Consider the following 27,187-nt stretch of genomic DNA (forward strand, 5'->3'; position numbering starts at 1 on the left):
TACCCTGGGTTGGGCCCCTCCCCGAAAAACATCCTGGGTACGTGCCTGTCTGCGCGTAATCGAATGACCGGCATTGTACGTATACCCACGGTTTGCGGTGACGGTAACACCAGTCGGCGATTGACCATCCGTTGTGCTGCGTTTGGTCGCATCGTACTGCTTTTCTGCAAACTTCTGAGCTTACTCTGTCCTATGTTGTTTCTGCGCAGCACTGAGATCAGCCAAAAAAATTCTGAATGCAATACATTAGAACCGCTAACACCCATGTAGCGCACAGGATGGGTCCGCGAGAGTCATCATTGCGTCTTTCATGAACAGTGGCCAATAATAACGAAATTAATATTCATAATAATAACTAGTCCCAACAGGCACTGTCTGGAATAGGCTTGCTTGAGCAATCTTTTGCTTTTTGTTTGCGTAGCTGCGATTGCGAGAGCAATCGTACAACTTCGTTAGGTTGGCATAGCTGAAATTTTGTACGCATCTGTATCGCAGTCGGGGCACTTGCTGGACACTATGGCCGGCCGTGAATTTTAACACGCCTGTCTTTAGGGTTGCGATATTGTTCTTGCCAAACAGTGTCATGCACGTTTCTTGGAATAACGAAACTTTTCGGCGACTTGTTAGACTTCTGATTGCTTACACGTGGTCAGATGCTTGTATGGTGGCGACATCAAGAGAAGACTATTCTTCGGCTGTCTGTGACGAATGAAACGTTTGCGCCGACTTAATTGCTCGTTCGCACGTGGTCATATGTTTTAGTATGTAACAGTGAAACCTTTTCTCAGTTGACTGTTTCTTCGTCGCTTAAACTTCGGTATGTGTGCTGCTGTAATTTTGTTTGCGTAACCGCGATTGCAAAAGTAATCGTATAACTGCGTACGTTCGGAATACCGGAACTTTTGTTCGCGTTTGTATCGCGACCTGAGAATTCCCTACCCGTGATGGCCGGTCGCGCTGCTCAATTTACCAAGGCGTGTATTTAAGGCTGGTAATGTTTTTGACTAACAGTGTCGTGCACCTTGTCGTAATAACGAAACATTTGGGCGATTTGTTAGACTTCTGCTTATTTACACGTCAACGGATCCATGCTAGTATGGTGTTAAGGTCAACTTAAAGTCTCAGCTCTGTAACGATTAAACGTGTACGCTGATTAGCTCGTTCACACGTGGTCGCATTTTTTTTTTTTTTATTATGAAAGATTGTCAGAGTTTACTTTGTCACGTGTTGCTAAGCGCGTCGCTTAAGCTTCGTCTGCCATTGGCGTTTTGCTTGCGTAACGATCGCGACAGCAATCGTAAAAACTTTGTCAGAATGAATTAAGTGCATTTTCCTTGCTTTTTTTATGTGAATACTCTGAATGTCATGGAGGGCGTTACAAAGAGGAGTGGGATTCTATACAATAAATAGAAATCTTAGTTTTGAAGCATGATGGAACAGCTTGTCGCTGTCCTCGGAATGAAGGAATAAACATGCAGGTTTGTACGCGAGCTTGGGACGTGGAATACAGATGTAGGCATCTGTATCGCGATCGGAGACCTTGCTTCAAGTGATGGTTAATTAGCCGGCCGCACTGCTGGGCTTCACCACGCTTGTCTTTACGGCTGGTATATTAACAACACCTGCAGACCGGCTAGATGGTGCATTGCAGATCGGCGCAAAATAATCATTTGAGGGCTACTAGCGGAGGCGCGACAAATTTGGCTGATCGTTGCGCCAACTGCACAGCGTGTGAATCGCGACTGTGACATAAGAATCCTAGGCAAAGGTCGCGATAAGACTGCGCATGAACTATTGGAAGCATTTTATATCAGTAAAAGGGAGATGAATGTGTGAGCGATACGTCTATGAAGCTCTTCAGGGCAGAACTCGAGCTTCTTGAACGTGTGTTGTAGTTTTTATGATTTGGGTTACATTGTCACTGTTTTTTCCATTGTTGCTATGCACTGCGCATGTCATCTTTTCCGCATATATTTGCTGGCGTGGCTGCAAATAAAATAGATGTAAGTTAGCCTGTGTCTTTCTCGGCTGTTCGTGTGTGTCGTCCTGTGCGCTATTTTTCCATCGATCTGGGCTGGTATGCTCGTGCCAAACAGTGCGAGGCACATGTTTCGAAATAACGGAACATTTGGGCAACTTGTTAGGCTGCTGCCTATTTGCATGTGGTCGGATGCATGCTATTATGATGGTTATAGGATGAAGCTTGGGTCCAAGGTTTCTGTAACGATCGAAGCACTTACGCTAATAAGCCTATAGCTCGCTTGCACGTGGTCGTATTGTTTAGTATTAGTAATGAGAAACGTTTGTCGACCTTCGTTGACTGCTAAATTTGTGTCACGTCCCCGCCCTAACTGAATAACCGCGTCGCTTTAGCTTCGTCTGCCGTTTGAGTTTTTCGTTTGCGTAACCGCGAATGCGAGAGCCACCGTAAAACAGCGTACGGTTAAAATTACTAAACATTTGTGGGCATTTGTACCGCGATCGCAGCACTTTTTGCACGTGATGGTTGACCAGCCAAGCTGCTGAATTTTCCCACGCGTTTCTGTCAAACGATGCCGTACGCATTCGTTTCTGGGAATAACGACTCTGTTGGGGTGACTTGTTAACTGCTTCTTATTTACACGTTCCCGGTTGCATGCTAGTATGATGGTGAGGTCAAGCTCATTTCTCAACTGCCTGTTACGATGAAAACGTTTACGCTAATTACGCTACCTAAAATTAGGCTATTGCTCGTTCGCACGCTGTCATGTCTTGATTAATGGTGAACGTTTGTCTCTGTTGAGTCGTTAGTTAAATTTCAGTCACGCCACTTCGTTAGTTAAACGTGACTTGGCCTGCTGTTTGAACTTCCTTTGCGTAATGGCCCGATTGCGACAACAATCGTGAAACAACGTAAGGTTCGTATGACTAAACTTGCGCAGGTATATTTGTATCGCGATCCGAGCGCTTTCTGCACGTGATGGAGGGCTGGCCGAGCTGCTGAATTCTCACGTTACATCTAGGCCGGTATATTCCTCGTGCCAAAGAATGCCCCACACTTGCTTTAGGGGAAATAACAAAACTTATGGGCGATTGTGAAAGTGCTGCTTATTTACACATTCTCGGGTGCATGCTACTATGATGGCGAGGTCAAGCTTATGTCTCAGCTGTCTGTAACGATCGAAACCTTTACGCTTCTTATTATACTTGTTCCTTCGCACGTTGTAGTATTTTTAGGAATGAAGTCCCGGCCACGGCGCCCGCATTTCGATGGGGGGGGGGGGGGGGGGGGGGATATGCGAAAACAGCCGTGTAGTTGGATTTAGGTGCACGTTAACAACGCCAGGTGGTCCAAATTATTCCGGAGTCCCCCACTATGGCGTGCCTCATAATCAGATCGAGGTTTCGGCACGTAAAACTCAATTATTTAATTGTTTAGTCTTGGAGAACGTTTGTCTCTGTTTACTGTTAAATAAATTTCTGTCAGGTGATGTACCGTGTCGCTTAAGCTTCGTCTATCGTTTGAGTTTTCTTTGCGTAACCGGGATTGTACGAGCAAATCGTGAAACCGCGGAACGGACGAATAACGGAACTATTGTAGGCCTTGCCACGGCGGCCGCATTCCGATGGGGGTGAAATGCGAAAACACCGTATGCTTAGATTTAGGTGCACGTTAAAGAACCCCAGCTGGTCCAAATTTCCGGAGTCCTCCACTACGGCGTGCCTCATAATCAGAAAGTGGTTTTGGCACGTCAAAACTCCATAATTTAATTTTTTTTTATTGTAGGCATTCGTGTTTCAATGTCAGCACCTCTCACTCAGGGTGGTTGACCAGCCGTGCTGCTTAAGTTAAAAAAAAAAAAAAAATTATGGGGTTTTACGTGCCAAAACCACTTTCTGATTATGAGGCACGCCGTAGTGGGGCACTCCGGAAATTTCGACCACCTGGGGTTCTTTAACGTGCACCTAAATCTAAGTACACGGGTGTTTTCGCATTTCGCCCCCATCGAAATGCGGCCGCCGTGGCCGGGATTCGATCCCGCGACCTCGTGCTCAGCAGCCTAACACCATAGCCACTGAGCAACCACGGCGGGTGTGCTGCTTAAGTTTTCTTTCCTCTCGCATTTGCCGTCATTTGGGCAAGCGTATGTGCCGACATGTGTGCTCGACACGCTGAACAAGATTACGAGTCTGTTGCATCCCCATATCGTCATTGTATTCTTAGTGAAGCTATGTAGTTGACATTCGCCTGATTTTTTTTATTATTATTGCGACTGAAGTTGTAGGGACACTCCTGACGAAATTCCGCTGACGTGCGCCACGGTGGGTTGTGGCTTCGTGGGTGCTGTTCCGGCGCAGCTGCAGTGTCGAAGGTCGCGTAAACTTGGCTCTGGAAACGCATTGTAGCGAAAAGCAGGAAGAAGCGATCGCTTGTCGCTGCTGTATCGCTTCATCACGCCAGCGTTTATGCAGCCTGTGTACCGTCAGTGAGATGTGTCCATGTTTTGCTTTGCTCACGACACCGAGTTTGTTAATTTAACAAGGAAACGAAGGTTTACTATAATTTACACTGACGACAACACGTACAGCTGCCTAATTATAGCTGCCTGGTAATTTGCTGTCGCAATCGCTGCTTCGCTTTTCGGACGAAACTGCGACATTTTTTACTGTTATCAGCTCGCTTGATATAGCTATGCTGACGTAGACTAGGAGAACTTCTTTCATTTTTTGTACAGAGTTGAAATCATTACAACTTCTTCTCTGATAACTGTTAGCTCAGCAAGTTTGTACAAAGCCACAAGGAAGCAAAGTTGTTTCAGAACCAGCAGATTGTTGGTAAAAGTGCAGGTTGTTAACATGCACATGGTGGATAGTAAATTTCGTACATATTTCTGTCCTACCAACACACACACGCACACACATGTCCTACGAACATGCCCAAACAGACACCTTAGTACATTTCTAACACATTTTTATTGCATACTTTACAGCCATACTGTGTTTCTGCCATCAGCCTGCTGTCCTCTTAGGTCGACATCATTCTTCGTTGATGATCAGCACAGAAACAAGCACACGGAAATCTGCTTTCTTAGTACCTCTCATCTTAACACTGAATTTTCGTGTCTGCGACCACACGAACCGAACCTGCAGGATGACTATACTCGCGGACAACTTGGCTATGAAGCGAAAGCTACGGGGGTGGAGCACATGACTGTATTCGTATGCAATGTAGTCCGGGCGCTCTCGGCACCGGTTTCGGTTTCGCTAACCTCGCACAACCTCTCTAGCCAACGCAGATACAATAACTCGGCATGAATCAGTGTTTATTCACACGCGATATGTACCAAGTTCTGAACCGCGATCATCGTAGACTGCGTCGGAGCTCCGAAGCAGCCGTATGGCGGCGTCGGTTAGAGCTTGAACGTGCAGCATAAGTGTTCTGTGGCGCAACCAACGCTGACGTCGGTAGAGCCGGCGCAGCAGTCAGCTCGCTCACTCGTTTGTGCATGCCGATGGTTGCGATTCCGATATGGGTTCGCTTCGTTTCCGCACAGAGGCTGCAGACACTCTTTTTCTGTGCGTTAACAGTCCTTTGTTGCTAAAATTGGTCAACAGCCTCTCAGGGGAGTTGACTGGCGGGACGGCAAGCGACGAACACTCACCAGCGAAGACATAGAGTGTTGTATGAAACTCTATGAGAGAAGACACGAGCGCCATTTTGCGTTTCATGAATGCGCAAAACGTGTGACAGTCTTGCATGTGCGAAAACTCGAAACAGCGAACTAAAAATGCAATAAAACACCAATAGTTGACTGGTGAATGTTACGTATCGTTTCAAATTAGGTGCTGTAAAAAACAAAAAAAGTATTGTTTTCTATTTCCCACGTAAGAAAACGTGAACAAAACTGCGCGCCTACTTCCAGCAGCGGTGAAAGAGGCGCGTATAGTTTCCGTAGCCTTCTATTCATAACCAAGAAAAATTGTCCGCGAGTATAGCAAATTGTGTATTACACCCATGATCTCTTCTGCATCTGCAATCATGGATGAAAGGCTGCATTCAGCGTGCAGTAACTTATGGGCCGATGTACCTGTGAACACTGGGTTAATTTTTGTCTCTGTGACCGTTCACGGCAGTCCACAGAAATGCCCCACTAAATTTCTTAGTACATGTGAGCTGCAATGTAATGTTCTGCAACCGCTGAGCCAGCCTGCTGCGAGCCTTAGTAAAATGTTTAGTCGCCAAGATACCTATGATCTCTTTTCACAAGTATTTGTATCTGCTGCCATGGAAGATAGCCACGCTCTGCCTCTGCTAACTTCAATTGCGGTTGTCCATGAATTTTTAGGGTGAACTTGTGTTTGTGTGGCCGCTGAAGCAAACCCGCACAAATCCTCTGTTAGCTTTTGGTACACGAGAACTCATATAATGCATTTTCGTTTCAATGACTGCTGAAGCGAGCATGCTACAAGCCTTTAGTTAATTGTGTAGTCGCCAAGGTACCTGTGATGGCTTGGGCAATATTTGGCTGAAACCACAGAAAGGTCGCTTTCAGCTTCTGTTTACTTGCTTAGAGGCGTTCGAGCCTGTGAACACTTAAGGTGAATTTGTGTTTATGACCACTCATGTACAGCAGGTATGTTGTAATTTTTATTACCTGTGAAATCAGTTTGCTTTTGTGCCGAAGCAAGTGTCTTGTAACTGCTTTTGTACCTGTGAACTCAGCAGTAATGTTCGTGTTTGCAACTGCTTAAGTGATCCTTTAGTAATTTTTCACATGTCCAGTGTATCCACCAAATATTTAGTACTTTTACTGTGTGCGACCACAGAAGCAAGCCCGCAGAAAGTGGAGTAGCTTCCTTCGTGGCTATGACACCTGTGAACTTTCAAGCAAATATTGCATATATGTGCCTGCGACCGCTGAAGTGAGCCAGCCCGCATTATACGCCTCCTACTAACTTCCTTTGTACCCGCCGCCCTTGCGGAGGGCTTTTAATCTTCTTTTACTGCATTTGTACCCGCCACTCTAGCAGAAGGCTTTTAATGTTCTTTTACTGGCCGACGTGCATCTGCAAAATATGATCTTAACTGGAATGGTCTCTTCACTACACAAAAACGTCATTGTTTGCTCTGGTGACCTTTACCAGAACTTGTTATGGATGCATAGCGCATTTGTTCTATAAATGGATGATCATACAGCAGCTGTTTCTGTCTATATATGACCACTGAACTAGTTTCAAATAATTTCGTTAATGCCTAATGTAGTGGTGACCTCTTTAGGATAAATCGTGTAAGTGTGTGTAACTACTAAATCTGACCTACAGAAAGGCTCCGGTAACTTAAAGTGGCTAACATATCTGAACTGTTCAGCAAATTTTGCATTGATGTGCCTGCAACCACGAATGTGAGCCCGCAGCAAGCCTCGTGATAACTTCCGCAGTGGCCGCACTGCTAATTTTTTAATTTTCTTGTTACCCAAAGTACATTTGTAAACAGTTTAATTCATATGCGCTTTCACTAACAATGGTGCACCATAAATAACTCCTAATGGCTTCGTTCCTGTTAGCACAAAAAGGTATAGCTTGCATGTCTATATGTTTTGATTTATTGCAGTTTTATCAAGTTGTATGTAATGTATTAGCTTACCGTAGCAAAGAATTATGTGCACAATGCTTAGCTGCACTGCAGTATTCTTTAGCCTGCTTTGAGGCGCAGTGGGATCTATTCCTGGCATGTCTCCTGGTACTTCAGCTTTTGCATGACAAAAATGTTTGGTCGCCCTATTGGTCCGCTGGTCGCCTTATTGGTCCGATCTTCAAGGGCCGCTCAGTTGCTTTGAATGATTGCCCCACATGCCAACACAAAACCAGGTCAAGCTTTGTTAATGGTATGTGAAATGCAGCCGGCATGCTGCACTGCTAGGGCACATTATGAGGAACATCCCTATTATGTTAATTCATAATCAGTGTGGACGTCCTGTGGATATCCTAAATCTACCACCAAATGTCACACAAACGTCCTTTAGACGATTGGTAACACAATGTGTCCCAGAAGTGTCCGACATCCTGACAAAAATGTCCGTAGAACGACCTCGAGATTGTGGAATCCATATTTAAACATATCTTGGACGTCCGAATATCCCGCTATGACGTTCGTAGGAGGTTTCTACGAACGTCAATTCGCGTGATGGGACGATCACATGGACATCCAAGAATAATCCACAAGCTTCTTACGTATGTCCTAGGGACTTTTGAATGTCCCGTTCCGGATCTCTGCTGGACAGCTGTAGGGCGTTGGTGGTCCAATGAGAATTTTCGCTGCGCTAACGTGCAACTTTGCCACGCTGCTTTTCCGCTGTCTAGCCCCTAAGACGACGTCGCTCTCGCACACGAAACAATCGCACGTGCACAGTCCTCTAGCACAATATACAAGAGCTGAATGCAGTTAGAGCTGCCATAGCGAAAATGACCCGAAACACAGCGGCAGGCAAAGACCGGATAACTAATCCCATGATTAGAAACCTAAGCGATGAGGCTTTACAGGCCTATACTACCTTTATAAATGGACATTGGAGTGGAAGCACGCTCAAATAGTTTTAATTCCCAAGCCTGGCAAGAAATTAGCAATTAGTAACCTTCGACCAATCTCCCTAACTTCCTGTCTGGGGATACTATTTGAAAGAATAGTCAACTCTAGATTACAAAACTACTTGGACGACAATGAAATCATTCCAGACACTATGTTTGGATTCAGACCCAAGCTCTCCAACTCAAGACATCCTCCTACAGTTGAAGGAAGAAGTACTGACAAATATACGAAGATCAAGCGAACACGTTGTCATGGCCATCGACATAAAAGGAGCTTTTGATAACGTAAGCCACCAAGGAATACTCAATGGCCTGGCTGAAACAAACTGCGGAGCACGGATATACAACTATGTTCGCAGCTTTCGAAACCAACAAACCGCTGAGATTAAATTTGGCGCAGTAGAAATCAAGCCTTTCAAGGCACCCAACAAGGGTGCTCCCCAGGGCGCAGTGATCTCGCCAACGCTATTTAACGTGGCGATGATAGGCCTTGCAAGAAAACTACAAGCCAACCCGGGTATCCAGCACGCCCTATAGTCGGATGACATTACAGTTTGGTGTGTCACCGGGTCGCTACGTGAAAAAGAAGGACGATTACAAGCAGCAGCCTGTGAAATCGAGACATACGTGCGAGCCAGAGGGCAGCAATGCGCGTCGGAGAAATCGGAGATTATACGAGTATGGAAAGGCAAAGGGAATCGTAACGTCCCGACGGACCCTACCCTTAAATTGGAAATCAGACTTGGCAATGATGCAATACCTGAGAAGACCACAATCCGGGTACTAGGCATGTGCCTACAATCAAATCAACACTGCCAACACGGGCTTAACCTCATCAAGACGGCAACACAAGTCGCCAGAATGATAAAGCGGGTAGCCACGAAAAAAGACGGGGATGAAGGAATCAGACACCCTCCGCCTAATCAGAAGTCTGGTGGTTAGCCGCTTCATTTACAGCTTGCCGTATTACCAGCTAACGAAAACAGAGAGGGATGCGATCAATTCGTGCTTAAGGAAAGCCTACAAGATCGCCCTACAAATTCCCCAGTGCGCCCCAACCGAAAAACTCATGACTCTAGGGATTCATAATGCATTCGAGGAACTGGCAGAAGCTCAACTGATAACTCAAAGAAACAGACTCGCACAAACGACCATGGGTAGGAAACTCCTTGGCAGACTCGGGTATCACGAGCTCCTTGAAAAACACAACCAAACTAAACCCATCCCCACAATAATCAGAAACTGCATCAAAGTGCCGCCAATACCCAGAAATATGGACCCAACTCTACATGCAGGCAGAAGAGAAGCCAGAGCTGCATACATTGAAAAAACGCACGGCGACAAACCAAACTCCCGCTTCGTGTATGCGGCAAGATACCCAGGCAGGCAGAAAAGAACAGTAGCTGCTGTCACTGACTACATGGGCAGAGAAATCATTAGCGCCTCCACTCACAGCACCACTATCGTGGAAGCAGAAGAAATCGCAATAGCCCTTGCTATCAAAGCGACGGAACCGAACCAACAACAAATAACCATCCTATCAGACTCTCAAGCGGCATGCAGAAGCTACCTCAGGGGACGAGTATGCACCGCAGCCTATAGGATTATACAAGATATAAAACCCCGAGCCAGATTTCACCTTTTATGGGTGCCCGGTCATGAGGGAATCAGGGGAAACGAAGAGGCTGACAGAGTAGCTCGTGCGCATGCTACACCCCACGGGTGCTCACGGGACGCCTCTGACGACCCGATCCCGATTGACCAGAACTACTCTGCAATTTTGAACTATCAAAGAGGAAATAGACTGAAGCTACGACCCCCAGATAAGAATCTCAGTAAGGAAGAACAGGTTATGTGGAGAAAGCTGCAAACCTATACATATAACAACCTGCACATTCTCCATAAAATTCATCCCGAAAGATAAGGCTAGTATAAAGCTCCCGCATAATCACATGCAAAAATTGTAAGAAACGCTAACGCCCAAGGAGACAACTAATTACTTTATCCGTCAGGGCAACTGATGGGACACTGACACACGTGGCAGCTTGTGCGTAAATCTGGCTAGCCCCAATTTCTCTCGCCAGTCCGTCATTAGACTTGTTTAAAATGGTTGCATTTCTATATAGCGGAGTGGAACCGCAATTTATGTGTACAGGTAGGTGCATAGCACCCACCTTTAACGACGCTGAGTGCTCCCCGAGTCGGTCGTTTATTCATCTACCCGTTTGACCAATGTTAACCTTACCGCAGCGGAGCGGAATCTGGTAAACGACCTCAGTGGCACAAGTCGCAAGGGGGTCTACAGGTATCCTCTTACACGCATTTTCTGCCTTTTCCTTTTCGCTCCGATCACGTATTAGAGTGCACAACCCAGCGAACTTACAGGGGGGCTGTGAAAACTACGTCCACCTAATGCTTGCGTCCTACTTTCTTCAGCTGCCTCGTGTACCTTCCATTCAGTGCATGTTAAAGAAACCCAGACGGTCCCCCACTGCGGCGTGTCTCATAATGAGATCATGATTTTGGCACCCGACAATTTAACTTAATTTCTTTTCGAACGTAGTAATGCCAACGATATAAATCTATAAAAGCGTACGCACAGGCCAGGAGGCATTCTACCTCCTGCTGAGTAGGCCAACCTCACTGAAAGCAAGTAGCCACGCAGTCGCAAGAACGTGCGACACGCGCGTTGTTCAATCAGTGTACATTACGGCGCCATGCGCAGAGTAACAGCTAACGGCCGATAAAGGCAAGAAACCTTCCCGCGTGACCTGTTAGCATGCATCCGCATTGAGGTCGGTGGTGCGGTACTGCGCTACCCGCCGCACAGTTTTGCCTCTGTGGTCCTGCTATTCCAAGCATTGATGGCGCAAGAAATGAAAGCGTGCAAAAAGAACAATACCATCGTCGGCAGTACGATGCAGTTGTGGGTCATCGATACGAACTGCACAATTTTGCACTGTGTAGTCACGCCAAGAAATCCATTTCGTAAGTCGTACTCACCGTTTTCAAGAACGCTGAAGCAATGAGACGCTCGTACTAAAGTCCTGCGGCAGCGGCGTGTGTTGTGATAGCAACTCCAGAAGCCGCTTCACTTTGCCGCAAGTGTTTCTGGGTGGCGCTTGTGCAACAATGACTGAAGAGAGTAACAAAGATCTTTTATTTCCTGCTGTCTTGTCGGTCACATAACGCGGCTCCGCACAAACCGCCGTAATTTCCCTTCTTTTCCCCCTTTCCAGCACAAAGCGAGCACAATAGGAAGGTTACCTGCGGTAATTGTGGCGTGTTCCAGCGTTTTAAGCAGTGGGCTTTCCGAGATGTGAGAAGATTGCAGCCTTTGTCTACTTTCCTTACGCGCTTGTACGGTGGACGTTCTTCAGACCTTTCGGTGATAACCGCTGGCATGCAGCTTGAAATGTAATGTCGGGCAACACTTCGCATTAAGTCATTGCACACAGCGTGAACAATGATTCAGCTGTCTAGTCTTTCAATGCCCAACGGAGGTCGAAGGCAGAACACTGCCTTCGACCACACACCAGCGCATGCGTTTGCTTCGAAAAATTGCGCGTTCCTGGAAAGCGAACTTAAGTTTAACAAAAACCTTCAAGAAAGACAGTCCCGTTCAACATTCTGGTATACCGTCAAGCTTTCTATATATCAAACTAAAGAGCGCTGCGTGCTAATGCAAATCTGTCAATTTGTGAAATCACCAAAAGTTCGTTTATGAAACACAGCTTACTTAATATTCTACATACATACCGGGTCTTCAATGTTTCCCTAACAGTAATTTTATTAAAACCGCTATGCCAGCTATACGCAAAACCTGCTTGAACAGGCAGGTTGTGCTTCCTTCTGACACGACTTCCGCGACAAATTACAGTCGCCAAATACATAATTACCAAAAAGCTTGATCAATAATTTGTTTCCTAATATCACAATTCCGATTTCCTATCTATTAGTATCTGTGGCACAATGTTTGCTCAAGGAAATCGGAACCAGTGCACCGTTATCTGGGAAGGAGCCTAGCGATCCAAGCACACGAGATAAAATAGTGGTGATGCCATACATTCATTCGATCGCGCACCGAGTAAAGAAAATTGGTAAAAGATGCGAGGTAAAAGTGGTGTTTTCCGCACCAGATAAATTGCTGAGCATTCGTGCAAAGGTTAACCCAGGTGCCACACAGAAACGAGGCTGTGAAACACAACACAGAAAGAAGTTCGTCGACTGCACTGAGGGAGTGGTATATTCCATTCCACTTCAGTGCGGCAGAAAGTACATCGGACAGACTGGACGATGTTTAAACGAAAGATTAAAGGAACATGATTATAACGTTTCAAGGACAGTCACCGGACACCTTGGGATACATTGTAGAGATTGCGGATGTCGGCCACTCTCAGAGTTGCAAGATTGTGAGCAAAGATATCAGCCAAATCACAAGGGAGATAATCGAAGCCGCTGAGATTGCGCGTTTGGGAAGTATGTGCGTGAGCACGCCTTCAGTTTCCCTTAGTGCAAAGGAATTAATTTCCTCACGCGCTAATCTTAAATTTCGTATCCTGGTCTTTTTTGTGTGATGTCGAGTACATCAAAAACGATCACGTGACAAAGCCGGCTTGGCATTGGTAGATGGCAATGTTCGTCAAAACTATTTTTGTTTCTTGTTTAATTTTTTGTCCCTACCGCCCTCCCCCCTGAGTATCTTCCTGTATTTATTCCACTGACAAGGGAATAAAACGATAGTTGCAAGTAGCGCTCTGTGGTGTGTGTCTCTTCTGTGTGTCTCGTAAAAATGTTGCGCAATCCAACCTCTAATATGGTAACGGCCAGTTACGCCTAAAGACCGCAAAACGTAAGAAAGCAGGCCCACGAGTGTAAAATGTATATTTACAACTGAGGTATATGGCGGTCAGGCCACTGCCAGACTTCGTCTTCCTCTAGTCTAGTTCAACTACCTTCACCGTAAAAATATTGTCACGTGGTAGTGACTGTGAAGAAAGCAGCCAAACTGAGAAAGACGAAACTAGCGTTTTATTGGGCGAACTTCTGCCCTCAAAAACAGGCTACACTCAAAGAACGGCGACAGCGGCGAACACAGTCAGCGATCGTCGAAAATCTTATCAGCGGGTCAAGCGCGTCGACTTTTTACATCAGTCGTAGAATGTTCCAGAGTAATCGCTGGGACCCGCGTGCCTTCCACAAAGTTCTACATCATTCGCGTCGCGCACACATGCGATCAGATTACACAAGGTTCGGTCACAGACAGCGGATGGAAGCATCGATAACATTCCAGAAACTTTCGATACATGCAGGCGCGTCCTGCGCAGTGCGATAACATTTGTTAGGCGGTGAAACGTGTCGCCCGATAAAGACAGACAAGTACACGTGTCAATATATAGCCTTCTCCCGCATGTATTAGAACATGCGCTCCGAGTAACCTGATAGCGTCTCTCGCGGCAGAATGGGAAATCTGTGTTAAGGAATCATGCCAAACTCATAAATTCCACCTCTTTTCCTGATAATGAGATAGATGGTTTGCTGGTACAAGAGCCACTGCAGGTGGCGATTTAATATGCTGCGATGACGAGCCTGGTCGTGTCGTTAGGGCTTTTTTCTAGGATCACTGTATCTTTAAAGAGAGGCCGGCAGGGGCATCTTTTGCAATGCTGTACAAGAAAACCGTCAACCTGCTCTTTGCTTAGATTGCTATTATGTTCTCTTAGCCTATCATTAAGGCATCGTCCGGTATGGCCGATGTAGCAAGCTCCCGCGATTGCAGGTATCTGGTAGACGACGCCTGTTATACACCCTACCAGCTTGTTCGGGTGATTCTTTTCGCAGGTCTTCTTCTTTGTACCTACTGGTGTGGTCTTTCTACATAGACGGCTTAATTTGTTAGGCGCTGAAAACACCACAGTAATGTTATTGCGTTTCGCCATTTTCTTGAGCCAATCAACGGACACAATCAACGACGCTTACTAGATTTAGGTGCACGTTAAAGAACCCCAGGTGGTCCAAATTTCCGGAGTCCCCTACTACGGCGTGCCTCATAATCAGAAAGTGGTTTTGGCACGTAAAACCCCATAATTTAAAAAAAATTAAACGACGCTTACGAATTCACAGATAATAAAGGCACACTGAAATCTGATGGTTTTCTTTTTCTGTTGTTCCTTGTGCAGACGTCCTGATTGCAAAGTCGGCTCGCTTAAATGTGGTACATTTAATTTCTTGAAAGCATCGGTTTTGCCTTTTCACTATACGTGGGTCGCTTCCTGGTCTCTTCATTCGCTTTTATTTCCTGCCACAGGGTTGTTTTTGCAGCAGGTATGCACTCTCATGAAAAATAAAACTGTCATATTAAATTGGCTTTGGTCCAAAGCAAGTTTCTGGCACGAAATATAACCATGTAGCTGCGCGCGCACTCTTTCGATGCGGTGCGAGCAGAGTCGGGATGTTGAAACATTCTATGCCTATTACATTGCTTTTCGCGTTTCGTCCGTGGTGAGAGTCAAAAGGCGTTCGCTATCAGTGTGATCAGTCGACCTTGAGAGACGGATAATAAGTGTGCCGTAAAAATGAGAGGAAGGAATAGCTGCAAAGCCGTGAAACCTGCCGCTGGTGCTCCTTCCGCCCCAAGGTGATGCGCTGTCTCTTCGCGTTTGCGACAGGCAAATCAGGCGCTTTCAAGCAGCTTATTTCAGGGCGCTGCTTTAGGATGCGGGTGGGAGCGCAGTCACGTACTATTTTTTATATATCGTGGGGTTTCTTCACCAGCCAGAAGAAATTAGTACGCAATTAGTGCGTCGCTGAAAACACCACACTTATATGTTATTTGGGGGCGCCTAAATATGCCTCATTGACACTTTGATAACTAGGTCAGTACTTCTCGAGTTAGATAAATATTTATAATTACCTAACTGATAGTTAATTAATTACCTACTGACGAATGTATTGCCCACCTGCTCAGGTCTCAATCAGGGACTGGCAGTATTCCAAATAAAAAATAAATCTCAGTAACGAAAAAAATACTGGCGGTTACTCCTCTGTATGGGAAACAATATATACTTCGTTTTCTTCGAGTAATGCAAATGCTCTTTTTTAATGACTTAGTGCAGGATAGTTGAGACACCCTGTAAAATTCACTCAATAACCGAAATGAAGCTAAGCCGGATCCACTCGAAATCAGAATCAACAGCAGTCATGTGCAGCAGCGCTTATATTCGCGCTTACAGGGAAAAAAAGAGAGATAGAGAGAGAGCCTGCACATTCTCGGGAAAGGCGAAGCAATATTAGTGATAGCGAAGTATATACGACAAATACATGAAGGAAGATTACCCTACAGAGAGACGCCAGATTCCTGATGGTGCGAGAAGACTCAGGCTGTGAAAGTGAACTGTCTCCTACTACGAGGTCTTGTCAATACTCATATACCGCCGTCAGTTCAGCAAACAATTCTTCGAGGTCACACGAAGTTTCTTCAAGTGCAACTGTTATCAAAGATTATATATATATATATATATATATATATATATATATATATATATATATATATATATATATATATATATATATATATATATATATATATATATATATATATATTATGTTCTTTTCTAGTACCTTTCCTAGTACAAATGCTTATGTCCACCGTTCGCCATAAGGACGCGTAAACCCGCAAAAGATAAATGAACTAAGGTGTATCTCTCAGGTACGCCTGTGAGCTACATCGCTTTTTTACTTGACTAACAAGGAACCACGTCAAATGGACTCGCGCGGGAAAGAAGCGCAGGAAGAACACTGCCAAGAACAAGTAAACAAGCGAAAGTGTACAAAAAACAGATTTCAAGTAGCGTTCCTTGAAGTATATATCTCTGGAAAAATTATAGAGAAATATATTTTTGCGCAACAGTCGCAGTTCTTTTAGATTCGTCGTTTGCTGCTCTACCAAGTTAAGTCCCAAAGCGTATTGTTATTTGGGAAGTTGCGTAACGATGCGTGACCGCCAGTCCGCCCAGAGCGCAGGACGCTGCGGTTCTAGACGTACTGCACCCACTGTGGAAGGTTGGAAAAACACCCACATAAGCACAGCAGAGAAGTCGCTACGTCAGGCGCCTCGAATGATAACTATAGAAGCCTCATTCAGAACACACGGAATCATTCTCCACTTCCAGTGACGTTTTCTCTACTTCCTTTTTAAACAAAGAAATTTTGATGCATAAATATTTTCACGAACAACGGTTAAATTTGTTAATTTTCGCTTTTCCTTCCTGTTTGGCTGTTGCCTCGGCTCTCTCCCTTGGTAGATCGCTTAATTTCTGAACTCCTTGCTACTCTTGTTTCCACTTGCCAATTTTGCACGAAAAGAGCTGTACAATTAGGGAAAACCCAGACGAGGTAACTACGACGAGGTAATTAGGGTGTTGCGTGGTTGAAGCTGTTTTGTATGTTGCGCATTCGCCTGCGTTTACATATGGCATTTGATACAATAGAGAATAAGCAGTTGAAAGTTGGCGCTCCCCTTGTTCCCTTCCGTCCTTCCTAGTTTGCGCCAAAGCGATCACATTTATGGTCTACTCAGCAGGTAACGGGTGACATTCATATTGCTAATGGGTTAAACGGTTATTGCAGGGTTTGATGATGGACACTGCTTGCATGATCTTATTTTCCACCTTATGTAACCCATATCGCGAAGTATGGTTCTGAGGATCTGCCAGTGTCGTGGTTAGCCGTCACTCGAAGAAGTAATAAAGCAAAAGGAAAAGGTAAGCGTAACTGGCGCTTTCTCCGACCGTACACAGACCAGCTGACTACGAACTGAATCCCTTTCCTAGTCCCTGGATCAGCTAAACAAAGAATGTTGAACTCACGAAGCAACAGCAATGCGCGTGACCGTTGCAATAGATGTTGATAACTGAACGCATCTCGAGTTAATCGCGCGGGCACCGAATCGATAAGAAAACTGGCCTTCGCACACCAGGAGACGCCGAACCTACCGCCGTCCAAAAGGAGTTCAAAGGGCAGCGATACGTTAACCGCCAAATAGCTGTGAAATATCAAGAATTGATTTGGCAGCGCTTTAGGAATATGTGTGAGGAGTATATAGCAGCGTGGGCGTGAGGGGATATGCCGCTTAATTTCAAGTGGGGGAGTGGGGAGGGGGGGGGCACTGGTTCTTGGTAATACATCACCCAGGAACGCTCATACAAACGCAGTGAGCACTTATAATTTATTTATTGTCCTGAATATTCCATGACGAAGTGAACACTTTCTCAAGGCTAAATAAGTAGCTTATGTAGGCAAGCGCTTCGATGCCAAGGCCCACTCGAAAAGTTCTGTACAAGACAAGCGTGTATGTCAGTCCCGTAATGACCGTCGCATTGCGGCTTGAGATATGGCGGGTCGGCACATGAAGCAGGTCACTTAGGAGCGAAGATGACAGAATCCTGCCGTTCTAAAACTGAGCCTCTGCAGAAGTACAGTCAAGAGCTCTTATGACGAACACGGAAGCGCGTGTCATACGGTACAAGTAGATGCCTCTGGCCAGTCAGAAGTGCACTCTCCCGGTTTGAGGGTTCAACGGAAGCACTCCCTGGTCGGGCTCGAGCGTCGTCTGCTGCATTCTACAGGCAGACCGCAAGTCACTGCGCATGCGCATGAGAGGATGTTCCGCCATCGTTTCGAGGTGTTGTTCGGCATCTAACGGTAGCAGACGACGCACGAGCGGGGATTCCGAAGTGCGCGCAAACTATGCGAGAGTGGGCCAGCTGCTCGCGAAAGTGCTCTACTTGCATCGACGTGACACGAGATCCCGGATTCACTGCCATAAAGCTTGTGACTGAACCCTGTGAACAGGTAACCAGGAGAGCTGCTTAATTATCTCTCTGACTTCACAGAAGTGACGTACTGCGAACATGACATTCTCTGTGCATGACCCACTTTGTCCGTCGTCCGGCGGATAAAGAAAGAGTAGAAGACTTGTCAGTCGTAGCTTCATCCGGAGGCGTATCCCGGTGGTACCTGCCACCGCGAAAGACAAAACTCAGCGTTGTGCACAAAAGGCTGTGGGCTCACAAAGCGTCCTTCGCGGTTTGGCGGCCATTTTTGGGGGCCTTCGACGGCCGAGCCCTAGACCCTGCCGCCGGCACCACGGCGCCGAATGCAAGCGAGGCGCGCAGCTGCTCCACGAGCGCCTCGTAGAAACCCGGCGTGGGCTCGCCGAGCGAGAAGCCCTGCTCGAGGCGCGACAGCAGGCCGCTCATGCGACGGTCCAAGCCCGGGCTGCACACTTGAGCCGGCGGCGGCGGCGGCGCCGGCAGCAACAATTCGGGCGGTGCCAGGCGGCGCACAAGAAGCGAGTGGCCACTCTGCGTTTCATGTCGACAAGAGAATTCGGCGACTTGCACCACGTTCGTCGTGTGGCAGCGCAAAGACGAAACGAAGTGACGAAGCAAGAGCTGTCTTAACTGAAAGATAAATACGTGAAAAATATATAAGAAACAGACAAAGGAAAACAACCAAAAACATTTTTATAGTAGTTGCTGTACCCAAAACACGTGTGATGAAATATTATTCGGATACGCGTAATTATCTTTTGTTGGGACATTGTCCCTTGTTAGGGTTACGGAAATCCATTGCCCTAACAAAGGATGAATGTGCGTGTATGCATGATTGCGGGAACAGGTAGGCGGGAACATCTGTGTAAAGGCGCATAAAACAGCGCGTCGTTGTCTACGTGCCCTTACTTTCGTCTACGTTCTTAGGGCTGTTCCCGGCAAAATGTATTAATCAGACGTGTTCAGTGCGTAGGTGCCATGGTGTAACATCTTAAGCGTGTTTGGGCCAGAAACGGCGCGGCGCCCGTCACATGAGCAAGCCTCCTTTCCCAATACCAGTTATCCGAGCGGCGTGCGCCGTTTCACAGCGAAGATGCTTATGCAGACCCTGCGCCAGACTTCGCTAAAGAAATGGCCACGTGACCTAGCGGGAAACGAAAAGAAGAGCTCAACAGGGGGAAAGGCGTTTGAGTGACTCCTTTCCCCTTGTGAGAGTGCTATCTTATACGCGAATCTTATAAGGTTCTCACACGGTGCATTTTCGCCGATCGACACATATCGGCATGGAATTTACCGACGGTTGATTCCACCCTGCCATGAAAGAAACAAATGTTATGCTGGCGGTATGCGACCAACAAGTGCCCGCGATGAAAACGCGATACTAAGAACGCATGGCTGCCGGCACTTGTTCCAGCAAGAAGTGCCGGTAGCCACTTCAATCGTCCAACCAATCTAACCAATCGTCAAAACGATTGTAGCGCCCGCATCTCCAGTGGTGGGCCTTGCACCCGGTATACGGAGCTTTGTATTAGTGGTCTTGTAGTGGTTCCGCACATTCCATCCTAGCTACATTTATAGCAAGACTACGAGTAGTGCGCACTCCCGAGGAAGAAGCTGCCTGCCGCGAGCGTCAGCGAGAGTTTGCTTGCGAACGGGCTCGTTGTCGGAGGGCCGTTCCCGAGCTGCGCGCCAAAGATGCCGGTTTAAACGAGCGCCGGGAGGCCGATGCCGAAATGCGCGCCCGAGACGCGAAAACACACCGACAGCGCTCGGAGGTGAAAGAATGGTGAAGCAAACGATTTACAATACAGACTGCTTGCGAAGTTTGGCTTGCATGCTGTAACATTCGGTATAACTTACCCAGCTTCGCTGTTGGATCATCCTCACGGACTGGAAGGGGCAGTAATTTTTTTTCTTTCGTTCTGAAGGTTCTGTATTGGGGAGCCTTCAGTTGAAAGACAACGCTTGTGTCGTCTCGTCATCGTGCGTCCGCGTCTCTTTTTTGCCTGGCTACATCGTGATCTACAATCAGAGTCGTATAAGATCACATATATGGGGTGCTCTAACGTAACGTTATTGCAATCTTTTTCTATTGCATTTCCCCCGTAAGACCTCCACGATTGGTCAAAACTTTCCGGCTCCGCCAGCTTTGCTTGTTCGTGACGTGTTTTCACGTACCCTCGGAAACTCCCTCTTTCAAGATTAAGTGTGCGCGCTGATTATGTATGATTATACCAAACAAAAGAAAAATAAATTTTGCTTCATTCCATGCCTTTGTCACCATCAGGCCTCCGTTATTTCCGGCTATGCTCTCTTCGCCTGTCACGTGACGTCACAAAACAACGAAAGCTTACCAAGTCGAGGTGACGTGCACGCACTAAAGACGACGACTGAATGACGATAATGTAACGATCACGAAGTTACGATGACGACGACGCAATAACGCAGGTGCAGACGATGAATGAATGACGACGACGGCATGACGACAATGGAATGACGACGCTGTAATAACGTCCAAGTCATAATAACGGCGATGGCGCACTGGCGGCATGACGATGAAGCAATGGCGACGACATGATGAGACTAACGACAATAGATATATATATCCTCCTGGTTTCCGGTTATGGGGCATTTTTCCAATATATTGGACATCTTGCTGTGCTAAAACAGCCGATAATTGTGAAAAACTAAAATTCATTTTTCGTCTCTGTAACCTAAACATCAATTTCTGAAAAGCTCACAAAAATAAAATCTGTGAACTTTAATGCACCTCGGAACTCAGGAGGATATACATACAAGACAAACGAAAGTAAGTTATATGGCTCAAGAGCAACTCTTGAGCACTCAGTGGAACAATTTGCAATCGCACATCACCTGAGAAACTGACAGAAAAAATATTCCAAGATCTACTTTGCTGTGGTGAAAATGTTTAATAATATTTTGTTGATTGTTCTGTTTATCCTTTCTTCGCGTATTCCATCTCCACCAGCCACGTAAGTGTAGGCAGGTAGGTCTCATACGCACAAGCGAATTGATCTTGCTTTGTGAGCGCTGCTGTTCGGTCGAGTCATGCCGCTCAGATCATGCCGATATAAACTCGTATAGTACACTCTAAGAAAAGTTTACACCCTTTGGGCCGTGTCTTGCCAGACAACGATAATCGTCATCTGTCTTGTCCGCATTTCCTTTCTTTAACGCGGCGAGCCCAGTACTTTCCAGTAACGAACGGCATGCGCGTTTCAGCATGACAGCATTCCCGACAGGAAAGTAGCGGGCGCGGCGTTTTCAAGAAAGGAAACGCAAGCATGGCAGATGACGATTATCGTTGTGTGGCAGATATACCCTACAGAAGGTGTAACTTTGCCTAAGAGTGTGGCAGGTCCTGCTGTTCGACCCGACCCTGGAGGTCCAGCACTGGCTGGCCAACAGAGCGGCGAAGGCGACCACGGCTTCCTCGACTGAGAAAGTCGGCCAGAACAAATGCAACAACCGCTTGAACAAACGTTGCCACGAATGGTCGTGCCATCTCATTTCACTCACGGCGGCGGGCAGGGCCAGCAGTCGCCGACGGCCGTCGTCCTGGAGCGCGAGCAGCGATCCGCGCGCCCTCAGCTGGCGGCAGAGCGCGGCCAGGGCGGCCTCGGCGCCGGGCTCCGGCCGCAACGCGAACGGCTCGCCGTGCACCAGGCTCTCGCAGGGCGCGTCGCGACGCAGCAGCCGCACGGCTCGCAACCGCCGCGGCGAGGAGCCGAGGTCGCTTCTGCACGAACCACCGCGAATACAGCTTCACTCGCACAGAACAGATAAGAGGCTGTAGGGCACACGAGCGTAGACTTGCGTGTCTGCGCTCGTGCGTCTTAGCCTCTTCTCTATCCTCGTCCATGTGCGCGTAAATCTGCATTCGTGTCTTGCCAACATGTCCAAAGAGTCACCTTAAAGTACCAACAACATTGAAATTGCTGCACCCGATGGTCTGTAACATATTGCGTTCGAAAGTAAGCAAGAACTGATCTGACCATTTTGTGTGTGTGTGTGTGTGTGTGTGTGTGTGTGTGTGTGTGTGTGTGTGCGTGCGTGCGTGCGTGCGTGCGTGCGTGTGTGTGTGTGTGTGTGTGTGTGTGTGTGTGTGTGTGTGTGTGTGTGTGTGTGTGTGTGTGTGTGTGTGTGTGTGTGTGTGTGTGTGCGCGTGGTGTGTGTGTGTGTGTGTGTGTGTGTGTGTGTGTGTGTGTGCGCGCGTGTGTGCGTGTGTGTGTGCGTGCGTGTGTGTGTGTGTGTGTGTGTGTGTGTGTGTGTGTGTGTGTGTGTGCGTGTGTGTGTGTGTGTGTGTGTGTGTGCGTGCGTGCGTGCGTGCGTGCGTGCGTGCGTGCGTGCGTGCGTGCGTGTGTGTGTGTGCGTGTGCGTGTGCGTGTGTGTGTTCACAGAAATGTAAGCGGGACCCGCCGTGGTTGCTCAGTGGCTTGGTGTTGGGCTGCTGAGCACGAGGTCGCGGGATCGAATCCTAGCCACGGCGGCCGCATTTCGATGGGGGCGAAATGCGAAAACACCCATGTACTTTGATTTAGGTGCACGTTAAAGAACCCCAGGTGGTCGAAATTTCCGGAGTCCTCCACTACGGCGTGCCTCATAATCAGAAAGTGGTTTTGGCACGTAAAACGCCATAATTAAATGTAAGCGAGCTGGAAAGTCAAAGGTTGCTGCACCAGCTGTATATCGAAGGAAGAGTCTTGTTCACATCGTCGGTGGTACGTAGTAGTAGCAGCAGTTCGTCGGTTATTAATGCGAAGCATTCTTCTGCGAGTCAACCAACTTTCCGACGTGTATGAAGCCGTTCTTGTGGGCCGATTCCGAAGTCTGTAACACGAAAACAGTCGAAATGTGCGTCTGACGTCAAAATTGCTGATATCTACGCACTGACACCTTTATTTTGAGTAAAGGGCCCGTACACACGAATCACTTCTGCCGGTTGGCTGAAATAAGGGTGTTCACTTCGGCATGCATAATGATTCGAGAACAAAAAATTAAGCTGCTGAAAGCTCAGATCTTCAGGACCAGCTTTGGGCCATCCAGCAAGCCCGGGAAGCTACCGATAGACAGGATCTCTCTGCTACCCCCGGCGCGGCCTAGACCCAGGCCATGAATTGCAGGATAATCAATAAAGGTGTCAGACACACACACACTAAAATTGTTATTGTGCTAGGATCCACCTCCCATAAACGCTCTAGAAATGCGCGCACTGGCTCCGCCCTATGGACACTGCGTATTTCCACAGGGGACCCAGTGCCAGTCTGCGCGCCACTCGGTATGTGCCACCGGATGCGTGTCCACACAAGGCTCGGTGTGTACAGTGTCTATTAGCGGAAATAAATGCGTCCCATACGTGGGAACCAAGGCAACCGCCCGTCGGCGGCGCAATTCTTTATCGAGAACGTCCTGATGCCCGTGGTTCTCCGGCGGTCGTCGTGACAGGAACCGCATTCACGGCTGTGCCTCCTCTGCGAACTGCGCTCGGCGGCACGAAGCATGGGGAGACCACCCACGAACGAGTGGGCTTAGCACATAGCCTCAACAACACCATCGCACTCCGCACGTAGTACGTCTAAGTGGAGCAAAATAATTTTGCGCGTGTCGTACAATACGGCACGCCACGAAACGACAAGAATGAGGCCGTTCGGTCGCCTCCGTGGTCTAGAAGTTATAGGCTTGACGTGCGCCCATAACAGCAGCGATACAGAGGAGGGCCGCCGATATACTGAGCGCGCCGACGATGCAAGACAGCTTGTACGCGTCAACTATAGCCGGCAAGGCCGTGCGTGAGGCCCCCCATGGCGGTACAACTCTCCGCGCCATTGATGCGTCGTTTATAAAGCCGGCGAAAGCTTCGGTACGGCACTGCAGCCTCTTGGAGAAACGCCGATACTGCGGACCGTACAAGGCGCCGCCTTGCTTACGATTTCGTTGCCAAAAGCCCAATATTGCTCACAACGCCATCAGCACGAGGCAGTGCACGGGGTGCTCATTAAGACATATCTTTCCAAGTGATGTGAACAGCCTCTTGCTAGCTGTGAATCGAGTACCATTCCTTACTATTTATTCAATGCTGCAAACCTTGTACAGCTCCGAATAGGGTTGGTAAAAAGATAACAGAGCAAATATAGAACAAGTTAAAAAGTTTCAAAATATCAATGTGCGGCGAAAGGCAATAAAGAATAATTCCAATCGAGCAAAACATAACAACTTGAATAAATCTGTTCTTGCAAAATATGGTGTCAGACAATTGGGATGAGGGTGGCGAGTATGCCTTGACGTTGAAGACGGTGGATAGGGTGATGGGTTAATCGTTAGGTCCCGATTCCAAAGCAAGGAAAGAAATTGAAAAAGTAAGGTTTTTCTTCTTTGTTCGAGACATTGAATGCCATTAGCCTGCATATATCAGAGGGTGAGCCATACGAAGAAAAGGTTGAGTAAATAAACCTTACAGCTTCCCTCTGTACCGTTTCGAAACTGGTAATATTGTGTTTAGTAAACGGGTCCCAAACAACGTATGCATATTCAAGTTTAGGTCTAATTATTGAATTGTGCGCAAGTAATTTTACACTCAGGGGTGAATTCTTAAGTTTATGCCTTAAAAATATAGTTTACGCAACGCATAAGAGCAAATGTTATCGATATGTAACTTCCAGGATGAAGTACTAGTAGGTGTGACACCTAAGTACTTGTATTGAGCCGCTGCCTGTAGTGCTGACGAACCTAGCCTGTACGCAAAAGAGAGCGGGGCTTTTTGACTAGAGAAGCGTAGAAAAACGGTCTTATCAGTATTAAGCTTTATATCCCACATTTCACACCACTAAAAAATGTTAGCAAGAGCGGAGTTAAGATGGTTCTGACCGTTAATCAAAGTGATTACTTGAAAGCAAGCAATCATCTGCAAACAACCTCACTTGCACGTTAGGATCAATTACAGTGATTATATGCGGTAAAAAAACGATATTGTTTCTATAACACTCCTTTCAGGGAGCCGACTGTAAGGCAGCCCGACTGGCGCTCATTAAGGGCTACAAATTGGTAGCGATTGCTTAAAGGGACACTAAAGCGAAACAATAAATCAGTTTAGACTAATGGAGCATTGTTTGAGAACCCTGCAGGCAGTCATTTCAAAAGAATAGTTTGATTATTAGATGAGAAACTGAAGCTCCAAGTATCAGTATTTGAATTTCACGCCGAAACTCCAGCGCCGAAACCCCAGCGTGACGTCAGGGATTCCAAAGTATGTTTTCGCATTTGGGTCGCGTTCGCTGAATAAAGGTTTCCGGAACTTGACATGTTGAATATTTGGTTCCTTTCGAACACAATGTAGTCAATCTGTACCGCTATATATAATTAGTAGGCCCTAGAAGATGCCATCAAAATCCATGACGTCACAGCCCGCAGGTGCGGGAACTCAAGTAGGCGTCGCCACCCGTATTTCGTTCTTGCGCTTTTTCTGGCTTACCAAACGTCTTATCGTTGTAAGAGTGGTGTTTTTGGTGTTGTAGAAAGGTAATTTACTGATGCAGAAGAAATGATTTTTCACTTTAGTGTACCTGTAAACAGTTCGTTATCCATATGATCCCGGAAGCTCAATGCGTCTTACTTTTAGTATTACTTTGTCATGTGGAACTCTGCCAAAAGCTTTACTGGAATCCACAAATATTGCGTCAATCTGACCGTTCTCATCAAAGCATGAAGCGAGTGAATGTGTTCCTGTAACTAATTGTGTAATTGTTTAGTAGCATTTTCTAAATCAGTGTTGGTAATTAGAGAGGACTGAGCGTTCGCCTACAAGTTTATTTATCTGATTGGCAAGAATATGTTTGATTAGTTTACAGCATGATGATGTAAGTGGTATAGAATGGTAATTCTGCAATAAAGCCCGATCACCTTTCTTGTGTACGGGCACAACTCTGTCTTCCAGTAACCCGGTAATTTTCCATGAAGTAATGAAATACAATAAATAATAACAAGAAACATTGCAATGGACTCAGCATATCGCATCAGAAACACGTTAGGAAGGTTGTCAAGACCCCACGGTGATCTAGTTTTCAAATTTAGTAGCATAATAACGACGCCAGGGTATGAAAAATATTCACGTCATAGGGAAGCAGTACTGTGTCACACACAGTACTTCATCCCTATGATGTGAATTTTATTTCTTACCCTGCCGTAGTTCTTATGCTACTAAATTTTACTACTACCAGATTTAGAAAACACGCTGTGAAAGTAGTCATTGAAATGCCACGTGATATCACCAAGATCGGTAACTATAGAACCACTAACAGAAATTTGTGACATTGGTTTCATTTTTTCGTTTACGTAATTCCAAAAGCTTTTGACTCCTCTGCTATGAAGTTTACCCGCCGTGGCTCACCATAGCTCAGTGGCTATGGTGTTGGGCTGCTGAGCACGAGGTCGCGGGATCGAATCCCGGCCACGGCGGCCGCATTTCGATGGGGGCGAAATGCGAAAACACCCATGCACTTAGACTTAGGTGCACGTTAAAGAACCCCAGGTGGTCGAAATTTCCGGAGTCCTCCACTACGGCGTGCCTCATAACCAGAAAGTGGTTTTGGCACGTAAAACGCCAAAATTTTTTTTACAATGAATTTTTGGCAGCACTGTATGAAAACAGTGTTCTTTTGAAGAGTGCAAGGTTTTCTTTTAGTTCGTTTAGATAACCGACATGCATGCGCTGGTTCCTTATCTTTAGCTTCAAGTAGATCATTTGACGCGTCATCCAAAGCGTCTGCCTACGA

The 27,187-nt window shown here is 46.7% G+C and overlaps 2 protein-coding genes and 1 long non-coding RNA gene across 3 annotated transcripts in view; all 3 read right to left on the bottom strand.

Moving 5' to 3' along the window:
• LOC126542920 (retinol dehydrogenase 12-like) overlaps positions 1-11,846 on the bottom strand; it is a 136,044-nt gene extending 124,198 nt beyond the window's left edge. Inside the window, exon 1 of the mRNA XM_072286104.1 lies at positions 11,569-11,846. The gene's annotated coding sequence lies outside the window, so the exon portion shown is untranslated. The remainder of the gene's footprint in view (positions 1-11,568) is intronic.
• Positions 11,847-17,781: 5,935 nt separating this feature from the next.
• LOC129387896 (uncharacterized) lies at positions 17,782-20,518 on the bottom strand. Its single transcript, XR_011892496.1, has 2 exons — positions 20,259-20,518; positions 17,782-19,028 (listed from the first exon to the last, which is right to left on the bottom strand). It is a non-coding gene; the product is annotated as an uncharacterized lncRNA (long non-coding RNA).
• A 1,244-nt stretch (positions 20,519-21,762) lies between these two features.
• LOC126543044 (uncharacterized) overlaps positions 21,763-27,187 on the bottom strand; it is a 91,791-nt gene continuing 86,366 nt past the window's right edge. The window contains exons 5-6 of the mRNA XM_055077623.1: positions 21,922-22,158; positions 21,763-21,856 (exon numbers count right to left, since the gene is read on the bottom strand). Of these exons, the coding sequence (XP_054933598.1) occupies positions 21,763-21,856; positions 21,922-22,158 (331 nt within the window). The remainder of the gene's footprint in view (positions 21,857-21,921; positions 22,159-27,187) is intronic.

This window comes from Dermacentor andersoni, chromosome 2, assembly GCF_023375885.2.
Source record: "Dermacentor andersoni chromosome 2, qqDerAnde1_hic_scaffold, whole genome shotgun sequence".
In the NCBI taxonomy this organism is placed as follows: Eukaryota; Metazoa; Arthropoda; class Arachnida; order Ixodida; family Ixodidae; genus Dermacentor; species Dermacentor andersoni.